We start from the raw sequence: 13,653 nt of genomic DNA, 5'->3' as shown, positions 1-13,653 counted from the left end.
TAATTATGTCTACTTACTGTATATTTAACGTTTTAATTGGTACGATTAATTATGGAAAAAGATAACGTGACTGGGTTTATATTTGATATATATGATATAGTTTAACAATATCACATGAGCAAGAGTGCTGTTTTTTCCTGAATATCTGCACGATTGCAAATATGATATTGATTTTATACAATAGTTTAATTAATTTAATATTATGTGAAATGTTAAACACAATATTGTCTGTTTTGCTAAATTTTGCAAATTAAAATAATTAAAATAAAGCCACAGCAGAACTGTTGTGCATCTCTTAGAGCCCGTCCACACAGAGATGCTGTCACGGTGCTGCTGCTGTGTTGGAGTATGGAGCGAAGGAGCGAAGAAACGCGGAGACGTGGGGGCATTTACAAAGAACAATCTTTAATTTTAAAGAGACACACACGTAGCAGGGGAATAGACGTTTAACACTAGACGCAGGACAAAGGAAAACACCGGGCTAAATACTAAGACTTAAACAAGGAAATCAATGGAACACACCTGAAATCACTGAACACAATCAACATGAAGGAGAAACTAGGTCACAGGGAGAACATGGAGCACGTTTTTTTGACCGCTATTTTTTTTAAACCGGGTCCCAGAGTGGATGAATCTGAAAACGACATCCTTGCTTTTTCGGATGTACAGCCAATTCATATATTTTGTGAAACAATGATGTCATCCCCCCACAGCTCGACACTAGTCAGACACCACTACGTCACGTAACAGCAACAACAACAACAACAACAACGGCGGACTACATGCTTGTGTTCATGCTGCAGAAGCTACTGAGCCTATTAGCTTTACTAAAGAAAAATAAAAAATTACAAAAGCAAAAATGTTTGTATACAGCGTGCAAAGTTCCCTTTCATGGGAACTTCGAACTGCGTCCTCTAGGGGTCGCTATGGGGAACGCCTCGTCGTGACTCGTATCTGAAGCATACATTGAAAAAACACCAACTCGTTGGCCAGCGACAGCCATGACGTCACTACCGGTGCGACTACAGTATAAATCGGTGCCGGGAGCTACAAATCGTTCACTTCTTCGTCTGAAGCTTGCGTCCGCAGCATGGCAAGAAACCTAGAGGACGCAGTGTCTCGTTCCCTACTCAGGGAACCATGGTTACATAAGTAACCCGAGACGTTTATATGCATGCTTCAAAGTCTTCTTCTCCATTTTTAGTGTATCTCTGTGGCAGAATTACAGCGCCACATACTGGTCTGGCATGTATACTACATTGTTTAGAGTCATTTCAGTGGTTTTGTGTGCACGCAAATATTTCCTGAGAGTTGAGACGACACTGTATTTACGGATTTTTTTTTAGAACGAAGAAAAAAAAAAGATCGGAGAGGGAAAGCTCTGACTTCGTGTGGATGTGGTAGAAACACAGTGGTGTTTCTTTCCTGAATGAATCTACATTACGTTTTTGAACAAATTGAGTCAATGATTCAGTGAGTAATTCATAAAGACAGTCAATTGCATTGTTTCCGAATTAATCATCCGTTTGAAGGAGTCAATTGAATTAATGACTAAATGACTCACTCAGTCATTAAGACGGTGACTTGCCGCCACCTACTAGAGGTTTTAGTTTCATATTTTGAGTATAATTTTGTTTTAAAAAATATATATATTTCAATATTCATTTTTTAAAACCAATTAATGCCCATTTATTATCATTATTTATTCTATGTTGAATTAAAATATTCCTTTCTGAACCTTCTTTTATAATGCCTATTCAATGCTTTACTCATCTAAAACAATAATGTTTTAAATTATCTTTTGTGGGGTATATTCTCAGCTAAAATTGATGTGTGATAAACTTGTAATTAATTACATCTAGAATTAGATTAATTATCATCTAGTGGCTAAATCATGATGATTGTGAATATGAACGGGCCTCCTGAAATGAATAATTTTATATGTATTTTTGAATCTACCAAACTCTCCCAAACACCATTGAGTCAGAATAACATCTTTGGAGTTTGTCACTCTTCAAACCAATTTAAGGCAATGCAAGTATCGTACATTTAACTGTATGGTTTCACTCAGGTGGTTAACTGACTCCTTTTCATAGCTTCATTCCCTGTTTCTCTAACAGATTCATTTATTCAGACTCATTTGCCCTTGTCTCATGTATGAGTGATTGTATGTTTGTTTGTTGAGACTAATTTTGTGTTAGTGTTTATTTAAAAATACTTTTGTGCACACATTACATGAGTTTCTGGTTCTGACTCCCTTTTACGATCCGATCTCTAGCTACATGCTCTTATACATTAGTACTGTAAGAAAGTTATTTTCTATGGCCACAAAACATCATTTCTTAGAGTTGATATGAAATCATGGATGTTCGTAGGACGAACAGATTAATTGATTGTAATATTAATTCCGCTACAGTTACTACTGGCAGCTGATATAAATAATTGTAATTAATTATAATTAATTGTAATTATTTACATACATTTCCCCTTTTGAGCTAATTTGCTACATGGATTATGAATTTATGATATTTTGGTCAGAAGAGACGATTTAATGAGGGATTTATTACAAACATGCAGCTTTTTATTTCACAAGATGTTAATTGATGGACTGGACTCCTGCGGATTACTTGTGAATTATTGTGAAGTTTTTATCAGCTGTTTGGACTCTCATTCTGACGGCACCCATTCACTGTAGAGGATCCATTGGTGAGCAAGTGATGTAATGCTAAATTTCTCCAAATCTGTTCTGGTGAACATCTTTTACATGTACATCTTGGTTGGCCAAATTTTCATTTTTGTGTGAACTATTCCTTGAAGTGTCTAAATACTTTTTTGGGGTCACAGTGTGCTTGAAGGTTATTATTGGCTTCCTTTAGGGATTATAATGTCTCTCTGCTCAGGTACCGCACATTTATTAAGACTGTGCTGGGACAGAGACAAAGACATGCACAAATAAACCGGCAAATAAACTGCAGTATAAACGGAAGGGAAAGCAAACAGGGTCTGAAGTGCGACTGACATAAGGGTCACTGAATATTTGAGTTCTATTGAAGGCTATTTTAAAATATCCCCTCAGCGAGCGATGGCTTTTATGAGATTATTTATAATGGTGGAAGGTTATGATGTGTGACCGGTTCTCTAACTAAATGAATATCTTCCAGCCTAAATACAAACACTACCAGTCAGAAGGAATAATTAATGTTTTTGAAAGAAGTACAGAATATTTTGCTCACCAAGGCTGCATTTATTGGATCAAAAATACAGTAAAACTAGTAATACTGTAAAATGGTATTACAAGCCTTGGTGAGCATAAGAGACTTCTTTAATTATTTCAAATATATTTTTATTCCTAGCACTGAAACTGAAAATTAAAGAGATACTATTTTATGCTACAAAATATTCTTTATGAAAATGAACTGAAATATGTATTCAGCCCCCGTGTCCCCCAGATTAAAACTAAATTCTCAAACATTCACTTGTGAATCAATTAAAAACCACCACATTTTCTGGCACAAAAGCCCATAGGACATTGGAGTTTACAGTTCATAATGACTCATTATTCAGGTTGTGAGTTTGAAGGACATACACTATGTGAAATTAATAATAAAGAGTAATTCTATGAAGTTAGAAATTAAGGAAAATAAGGACATAAGTAAGGAAAATAATATCCGAGTGTTTATGTGTCCCAGCAGGCAATGCTATTTCATCAAATCACCCAGACGTTGGCTAGAAAATGTTGCCCTATGAAACTCCTTGCACAAACAGCAGGAGACATGTGAGAGCAGCCACATAAAGGACAATGCTCGCTTTGAGAGTTCAGTATATGAAAACAGAGTAAAGGTGCACCAGTCAACCATATCAGGACACCTGTATAACACCGGCCTGTAGGGGAAGGTAGCACAGGCAAAGAAATATGTGAAGCAAATGTGTGGTGCAAATGTAACACTGCTCAAATCTATCACCTCAAAAAACACTATACCTTCAGCGAAAGTGGTAGTTTTCATGCCGTGGGGCTGCATTTTATCAGCAGCGTTAAAACAAAAGTATGAATGGATGATACAAAATATAGGGCTGTACTGCAAGAGCTTTGGGAACCAAAAAAGGCACAGGATTTGTAATTCAGAGAAAAAAACAGAAAATAGAAAAGTTGTGAACATTTTTGCAAAGCTAAATCTAGCAATTTACTGGTAAAAGAAAACAGTGTTATAAAGGACAAATTGTGATTGGACAAACGAAAGTGATCTCAGTTCTGCACATAAACATAGCACAATATGTACTAAAATGTAGCGGGATATTTGTGTCTATGGTTAGCTCCGCAATGCTGTCTTTTGTGATTGGCCATAATACCTGAATGCTTCTGTATCGCTGTGTGTCCTGCTCCTCACAAAACAGATCATAGACGCAGTCTGCAGTTTTTGTTCTGTGCCGAGTCATTCAAACTCAGGCCCTGTCCACACGAATGCGGTTATTTTTAAAACCGCATCTTTTTCTATGCGGCTTGGCCGTTCGTCCACATGCAAATGCAGCACCAGTTCACTGAAACCGAACATTTTTGAAAACGCCCATCAGGGTGAAGATTTTCAAAAAAATCAAAAGGTTGCAGTGTTATCGTGTAGACAGTGAAACCGGAGTTTTTGGCTTGTGACGTCAGAGCCTGTGCTGTTATCTCCGCCTACTGGAAACTTTTTTAGGCTTCTGATTGGCCAACATGGCTTTACGGTTGAGATTATATCGTCCACCTGTTGGTTTGGCATGCTCTTGACAGTGCTTCATAGCATGCGTTTGCGTTTTCATGTGGACGGAAATTTTTGTAAAAACGGAAGAAGGAAAAACTCTTTATAAAAAATACCCGTGTACGTGTGGACATGACCTCAGATCCTCTCATTTTAACAAACAAACTGTAGACACTATGTAAATAATAGATTCAGTGTGCAGTGTAGAGAGCGTCATTAATTATAATGGAAGACTGAGAGATCGCGATGAACTAAGATGAGTGACAGCATTTTAATGATTATAAAGTGAGTTTGCAATACATTTTTGATTTTATACAAAAGTTACTATTAAGTCACTTACATTTTAGGAACACTGTTGTCTGATTTTGATTTTTGATTTTGTCTGATTTAGTCCATGAAAATAGCTGCAAACAAAGTCCCAGCTGCGCCACTGCGCATCTCCAAGCAAACACAGTGGTGTTTAATTTATGAATGAATCTGCGTTTTTTGAACAAATCTAGTGAGTCAGTGATTCAATGACCCATTCATGAAGACATTTCTGAATGAATCACCTGTTTGAACAAATCGACTGAATGAATGATTCAGTGACAAAGACCTACTGCTGGTTTTAGTTTTTTTTTAAGTATAATTAAAGTTATTTAAATCTTTGAATATTTCTATATTCAAAACTTTATATTTAAAACATTAATCTTATAAAATTGTTATTATGAATTTAAATGCACCTCTAAGCCCCATTAAACAGTCTGTAAATATTCCTTAATGCCACATGTGTGTTCTTCTGTGCCACCTCCTAGTGCAAAGACGAAATGTTGATGCTGATTTCATTTGACAGATTGTATCTTATTATTTTAATTGATTTTATTGTTTAATTAAACATTTTGGAAAAAAGTTTATAAATATAATTTTTTGACACAAAAGATGACATACATTCAATAAAGTTAGAAAAATGGCATTACCAAGGTACACATTTTTTTTTTTACATTATAATATGCAAATTCGCACACAGTGTATCTTTAATTTGGCCAGAATTGTGGGGTGCCTGTCTTGATATTCAAGAAGGTTTAGAGAAAATATGAAATAAGATTAATGTTATTATACATTAAAAAGTTTTTTATAATTAAATACTTGCGAAAGGTCATCTAAAATTACCGTTATTCCCCCCACCCCCCTCCAAGCTAGAGTTTCCCCACTGAATTTTGGCCATTTCCACCACTTCTTATATGACAATTCAAATGGAGCAGAAACGTTGTTGTAATCGTAATCAACAATGTGGATTATATAAATAAGTCAATTTACATGGAATGTGCCAACATGAAAATGAGGGTTTTCATACCATTAATATAATGTAATGTAATATATAATAATTATGTATGTTTGAATAAATATGTCAGCTTTTAATGAAAACTACCTTATGTGTATTTTAAATGTTTGTAACAAAAATTGGTCTCTGTTATTACGGTCATTTTAACCTTTAAAATTAGTCCAGTGAATGTACCAAATGAAGGGATTGCCTGTATATTTTACAGCATTAGATGGAAAACATTTGTTTTCCTAAGAAAATTTGACATGTACTTGAAATATAAATACATGTGCATATTAGATTATAATTGGCACTAGCTATTATTTGTGCAAAATTTAGGTTGGACTCAAATTTTGTATTACTGAAAAATGTCTTCTAATTCTCTGCACTTTATTTTATTTTTATTTATAAAATAAGTATTTTATGAGAAAATGTTGAAATAATTGAGGGAAATAATCTTTATATTAATCAACTAATTGGAAAAATAATCAATAAAAAATGTTAACACTTTATTTTAAGGTGTCCTTGTTACACGTTACATGTACTTACTATTATAATAACAATTAAAGAGGTCATATGATGTTGCTAAAAATAACATAAGTATTTTATGAGAAAATGTTGAAATAATTGAGGGAAATAATCTTTATATTAATCAACTAATTGGAAAAATAATCAATAAAAAATGTTGATAACACTTTATTTTAAGGTGTCCTTGTTCGTTACATGTACTTACTATTATAATAACAATTAAAGAGGTCATATGACGTTGCTAAAAATAACTATATTTGGTGTAATGCAATGTGTTTATGCGGTTTAAGGTTAAAAAAACACATAATTTTCCACATACTGTACATTATTGTTGCTCCTCTATGCCCCACCTTTCTGAAACGCGAGGTGTGCTCTGATTGGTCAGCTATCCAGTGCGTTGTGATTGGCCGAATGCCTCAAGCGTGTGACGGAAATGTTACGCCCCTTACCATATTGTGATGCCGTGTCCCGGCCGGAGCGACGAGACAAAACAAATAAAACCCATTATAAATGAGGCATTTGGTGCATCCAGTGGGGACATAATTACTGATTATAATGACTTATACTGTATTTTTACGCGTTGCATTGCATATCGCAACATAAAACCATGATCGGAGAAACAACAAACAACAAACGCTACTCTACACTGCTCAAAACTCACGTTTGAATCGTGAAATTATTTTAATATGAAAACATACTTACAGACTGTGAGTCAAAAGCGCCAGACTGTCATTGCAAAGTTGGAATTGCCCAACTTTATAGAAACAGCCTTTTAATTACTGATTATAATGACTTATACTGTATTTTTACGCGTTGCATATCGCAACATAAAACCATGATCGGAGAAACAACAAACAACAAACGCTACTCTACACTGCTCAAAACTCACGTTTGAATCGTGAAATTATTTTAATATGAAAACATACTTACAGACTGTGAGTCAAAAGCGCCAGACTGTCATTGCAAAGTTGGAATTGCCCAACTTTATAGAAACAGCGTAGACGGGTAGACGGCATTGTAGGCTACTTTCCCTGGTTCAGGAAACAGTCCTCCATAAAATGCGCTGCACACATCTGAATATTTGAATATGTGAACTGTTCTGGAACAGTGTTGTAAATACAACTTAACCACTGATTTCTAGTTGTGTCCTCTTTTGGAAGGCCAAACAAAGTAATTTCAATTTCACAATGAAACACACAGTTTTTCACGACATGGCGGCGGCAACAATATTACAGTGAGAATCAAAGTTTCGCCTTAATTTTTTGCGTGAACATTTGGGTGGTGTTATGCAAATCTTCCCACACAGTGACATAGACATGTGGGGGCGTGTTTAAAGGAGGCGTTTTAGGAGGGCGTGGACCAGTCTTAACTCTTATAAAGAATATTGGGTTTGAGACTTTAGTCTTTGCAACTTTAGGGATCTTATCTATTCACGAACAGCTTGTAACACTACAAAGAGAAAGGAAAACTTGAAATCGCATCATATGACCCTTTTAATTGTGCATAATTACATGCAAGTAACCCTAAGCCAAACCCTAATCCTAACCCTAACATATAGTAAGTACATAAGTTAATTAATTTTACTCAGTACTTAAATGTATAATTACACTGTAACAAGGACACCTTAAAATAATGTGTAGCCAAAATATTAGTAGCAGCCCTAAATTCAAAAGTGATTTGTCTTGCCCTACTTCATCTCAAAATATGTAAAACATTTTATGGATGTAGTTTTAATAACCCCACTCACACTGATGTTGAAAAAAGCTACGTCTCATTTTTAAAGTGCATAACAATTACAACCAGATCAAAAGAATGCGTTTTGACAAGCGATACAGTAAATGGTGCCAACTTGAACTACCCTGCCAAGAAAGGAGGGCCATTAGAGTCATTAATCCTTCAAGAGTGAATCCATTATCCTCATTACCCCATAGCCTGCTCAGAATGATATAGTTTCTCACCCTCACGCCCAGCTCCACATTCTCTCCTCCGTAAATCTCCATGCCTTCATCCAGCAGACCGATCTCTGCAAAGTACTCCCTGTCCACCACAAAGCAGCCAATCAGGGCCGGACTCCTAGAGATTTACATTATATAATAACATTAACTGAATATATATTTATTGCAATATCACCTAAATAAATAATCATTAATTCCCAAATTAATAAATTGAACAAAATACCTGATTGGAGCAGAGCTGTTTTTCAAGTTCCACCAGGATTTTGGTGGGTTCAGATACCGGCACCACAGTTCCCAGTCAAAGCCCTGAGCGGAGAGTGGGTACTCCTCAATCTCAAATGTGTCGTATTTGATGTTGTCAAAAGATGGAGATATAATTCTGGTTCTGTCTTCTTTGATCCTTTGGAGAATAGGCTCAGCCCTGTAGACAAAACAATAAAATAATTTACCACCCAGTGAACATGCTTTGTTCCAAAAATAAAGAAAGGCATTTTTTGAGTATGAAACGTGAGGCTGAACAAGCAGTGCATTCTCAACATGATTAAATAACAAACAGTGCCTATTCAGTCAGTTCATTCTCAGTACTATTTTAGGACTGATTCTTCTAGAGAGATGCAAATTGAGCAGTACAGTACGGCTTTAAAATCACATCAAAGCTGATTAAAGGCAGAAAAATTCTGGGTGTTATTCAAATTGCACTGACATATCTGGGTCAGATTGCTATGAGAGAAACCATGGTGTGCCAACTCTAAGATCCAGAACTTCTTTTGATGATGAAGGGCATCTATGTGATCTATGTTCATACAGGACCAGGTTAAAGGAATAGTTCATCCAAGAATGAACTCGATGTGTTGCCAAGTTTAAAAATGAAATGTGAATGAAATATGGAAGTTAGAGATGAAGATTCTGAGTGCATAATAACTTAAGTTTCAGTGGTGCATCATGTTTCACAGGACTCATATCCGAGCACTTCACTTCACAAGTACAAAGCCAGGTGCACTACCGAGCAAGTTTACTACATCGGAAAAGCCTTACATAAGGAGCATTTTATGTGATGCAAACATCAAAATGTATTAGTTTGCAAATCATGTAATATGATAATGGCTTGTTTAGTTAACACTCGAAGGTGATTGGGCTCTCGGGCGAGATCCCAATTCGTCAGTCACTGACGTAACGTCTCCGTTCCCTCCTTCAGGGAACGAGGGTTACACAAGTAACCTAGACGTTTCAGGTCATAACATAATATTGTGCAAGGACTCACGTGAAAATAAGCCTTTATTAATCAATAATCTTCACTGTAATCATAATTTGTGTAAAAAAAAAGGAATTTAAGTTACAGCTTCTAGTTTTCATTTCAGCTGGAAACTGCAGTGAATTGTAGGAATAGGTAGGTTTTTGGATTTTTGCATAAAATGCATGTTTTTTCAGCATATGCTGCACATTAAGCCTTCATATGGATTAAAAAAATTAATATAGTACAGAAGTAATTTGAACTACTTTTAAGGAGCATTTTTGTCCTTTGCACTATGGAAAAGAGCAATGTGTGCATTCTTAAAAATCATTTTATGTTTCATGGAGGAAAGACACTTTGTTTGGAGCAACATGAAGATGAGAGAAAAATGAAGCAGTGAACTAGACTAGGCTGTTTTTTTTTCAGATCTATTCAGATCCTCAGTTCCTATTAGTGCTTGAACACTAGATCCTGATCCTTTAGACCATTTCAATTGAAAGAAGCAGTAATTGCAGTCTGGCTATGAAGCGCTAGGAATAGCCAGAATTCTCATATCCCCCACCAGCCAGTGTTGAACTCTACGTGGGCGTCAAACAGGGCCACCACAGGGGCAGAGGCAGCTCCCCAGCCACTCACACGTGAGCGGATCAGCCCCTCCTGCTTACTGTGTCGCACCATTTTAATGAAACTGGGCTTCTTGGCGTTGGTCTCCTTGACAAAGTCCTGTAATTTCTCCTTTAACTCATCTGGGAGGAAGACAGAGACAAAGAGAGAGAGGAAGAGCTGTAACATTACAATGCCTCCTGGAGGAATGTCCTCATTACTCCTGGTCACAGCAAAGAGGATGTTGTTACAATATGTGTGTGTGTGTGTGTGTGTGTGTGTGTCAATATGGGCTCTTGGGCCTGTCAATCCTGTTCACTTTAACAGAGAAGCCGTACTGAACCAGGATGTGAAACTGCATGCGATGCTTGAGTGATACGGTGTGCTCTCACACCAAACAATACAACATTCATGAATTCATTCATGGCGCCTGGAACAGCTAAACAATAAACTGATACTGTATGTACAAAGGTATAGAGGAGTACAATAGTACTCAAAAGAACAGGCCATGCATTATTTATTTTATTGGTTTTTATATTTGTTATTAATATATTGTATCTATCTATCTATCTATCTATCTGGATTAGTAATAATACTATATACTGATATAGCATAATAATAATATTAACATACTGTAATAACAATACTAATACTAATATTATTTGCTCAATTATTAATAATGATTCCTATTATTATCAATGTTACAACCGTTTTTGCTGCTTAATATTTTTTTATATTATATATATTTATATATTTTTATTTGATGAATAGGAAGTTTAAAAACAGCATTTATTTGATATAGAAATCTTTTGAAACTTTATAAATGTTATAAAAATACGAATTATTTTATTTTTACTCTTTTCTTTAAAAAAAAAAAACAATCTTACCCCAAACTTTTGAATGGTAGTGTATCACAGTTACTATATCAATATTAAACAGCAAACAGTTTTCAACATTGATCTAAGATCTACAATATCGTTGAAATTTTAACAATCTGGCAACACTTCAAAATGAAGGTGCCTCACATAAATTTATAATGCAAACCAAGAAGAAGTGTCATTACATTTTCATTTGGGTCCTTCATGTCCTTCCAAATTGAATTCCTATGATTTATTTTTAATTTCACTTCAATTTCTCCCTCTCAGAGAAGAAACTGGTGGAAAAGACTGTAAGATCTTGAAGAGACTGTGGATGTTGACGCGAAAAAGACAAAGACAGACATGATTCTACTTTCCATACAACATATTCATTACTGTATGTCTGGTGTAAAGCATGCAATGGATCGACTTTTAAACGTATTCCTTTAGAACATTCTTGAGATCTCAAACTGCATGCAATGCAAATTATTTTTTTGGGAACTGCTACAATGGTAATGCCATGTTTGTATGTTAGCAATATCAAGTGGATGAATATATGGATATGGTAATCATTTAGGATCATGCTATATGTCAAAGAAGCATGGTAATACCTCTGAAAGCATGACTGAATCATGGTACCACCATGTTATTTTTTGGTAAGCGTTTCAGTCGAGGGCCTAATCGTCTTATTCCCTGTTTGGTGGGGCTAAATTGATTTTCTATTAAGTTTGCATGACAAACATGTTTGATGATTTCGCAGATGGTGTAGCCACGGGACAGGGAGAGCATTAATCCCGCCAACTCAATTATCTGTTGCTGTTAAAACAAATAAATGATCATAAAGACTTCAAAAAATAAAACTCATCCAGACAAGGCCCAGTGGTACACTTAAAAACCTTTTAACAGCGTAATATAGTGAAATGGATCATCAACTCTTTGAGCGGAAAATTATTGTGTGCACAATTGAAGGATTTATTTGCTTTGGTGCAGTCCTTCAAACCCTTCATTTGTGAGTATTCAAAGTTGAGCCATCACTCCCGCTTAGTTTCAAACGAGTATTAAACTGCAAATATGACTTTTCAAGTTTTTCGATTTTGGATTGGAGTATGTTTGGATTGGAGTATGTTTCAGTCTTTCTATTCTTACTGTTACTTGCCGTTTCTTTGTAATTATTAGTGATTAAGAAATTGTATGTGAAATTTAATAGCAATTTCTGAGTGAAAATGGTTTCTGAGCAATTTTTTTTATATCAGTATAAAACCGTTTCAGATAAAACCCTTATAAAGCCATAATAAACCCCATGTTTGTGATTTTTGCAGAACAAAGTGTTACAGTAATTTATTAACTGTAAGTTACAGTACCTTCCCATATATGATGAAGAACTGTAAATAGCATTATATGTAAATTTACTGCAAACTATTGTAAAATGTATGGTTTACTGTCAAGTTATGCTGTGTAACTTACAGGTATAATTATATTATATAATTTAATTAAATTTACAGTTATCAGTTGTAATTAGAGGCACCAGTATGCCAACATGTAATACCTGAAATTCATTCATCCATCCATCCATTAATTTATTGTTTTTATGGAATTTCTGGCAAACACAGCTCCCAGTTTACTATACATTTGCTGAATACTGATTTACTTTGAAACATATTTTACTCAGAAATTGCTATTAAATTTCACAAATAATTACAAAGACAACATATTCATAACTATGATCAAAACATAGATGGAGTAGATCGCAACAAAGCTTAAAAAAACCACTAAACCACTTCCTGGCTTTCTGTAACGTTAGGCAGTTTTGATTTATATGCTGTTTAATGTTTAATGATTACATTATTTTACATTTGCATCTGCTTACATATGTAAACGTATGTTTCTGCTTCTTCGCCAAAACCAACACAAATAACACATATACAAAACCAGGGTTCATAGGGGTGAATTTGAATACTACTACTACTACAAATTATTATTAGTATTATTATTTTAATAAGCTACTCAAAACACACCATTGAACAATTGTTTCCACATTCCTCTAAAAGTTTGAAATCGTTTTATCTTGTAAAACATACCACAATGTTCCCTTTCAGTCGGTCACTCTCGACGTCACGTCGGAGGACTGACGAAATGGGGATCTCGCTTAGAGGGACCAATCTACTTCGAGTGTAAACTAAACGAGCCAATGCACATTGGCATGCGATTATTGCATCCAGCTGCTGCTGATCACAGCGTGAGTATAAGTAGGCAGCAGGTGCAGCGCATATTCAGCTTTTCGCTTCGGAGCCGAGCGATCACATCGTTCCGCTCCTGACTACTCTACGGAGAGAAGACTGAACGAGTTCAGCACGCTCTTGGAGAGCTCTTCGTGTTGGCGGACGGCGCTTCAGCGGTGGTGGTTTCCCGTGTCGAGTGGGTTGCACACATCAGGTTGCACTACCCC

The 13,653-nt window shown here is 35.6% G+C and overlaps 1 protein-coding gene across 1 annotated transcript in view; it reads right to left on the bottom strand.

Moving 5' to 3' along the window:
- LOC107552972 (polypeptide N-acetylgalactosaminyltransferase 18-like) overlaps positions 1 to 13,653 on the bottom strand; it is a 153,828-nt gene that overhangs the window by 61,568 nt on the left and 78,607 nt on the right. The window contains exons 4-6 of the mRNA XM_016235034.1: positions 10,310 to 10,493; positions 8,740 to 8,937; positions 8,520 to 8,634 (exon numbers count right to left, since the gene is read on the bottom strand). Of these exons, the coding sequence (XP_016090520.1) occupies positions 8,520 to 8,634; positions 8,740 to 8,937; positions 10,310 to 10,493 (497 nt within the window). The remainder of the gene's footprint in view (positions 1 to 8,519; positions 8,635 to 8,739; positions 8,938 to 10,309; positions 10,494 to 13,653) is intronic.

The sequence above is a fragment of the Sinocyclocheilus grahami genome, unplaced genomic scaffold, assembly GCF_001515645.1.
Source record: "Sinocyclocheilus grahami isolate Dianchi unplaced genomic scaffold, SAMN03320097.WGS_v1.1 scaffold462.1, whole genome shotgun sequence".
Classification (NCBI taxonomy): Eukaryota; Metazoa; Chordata; class Actinopteri; order Cypriniformes; family Cyprinidae; genus Sinocyclocheilus; species Sinocyclocheilus grahami.
Note: the sequence above shows the minus strand (reverse complement) of the source record. Positions and strands in the feature narration are given on the sequence as shown.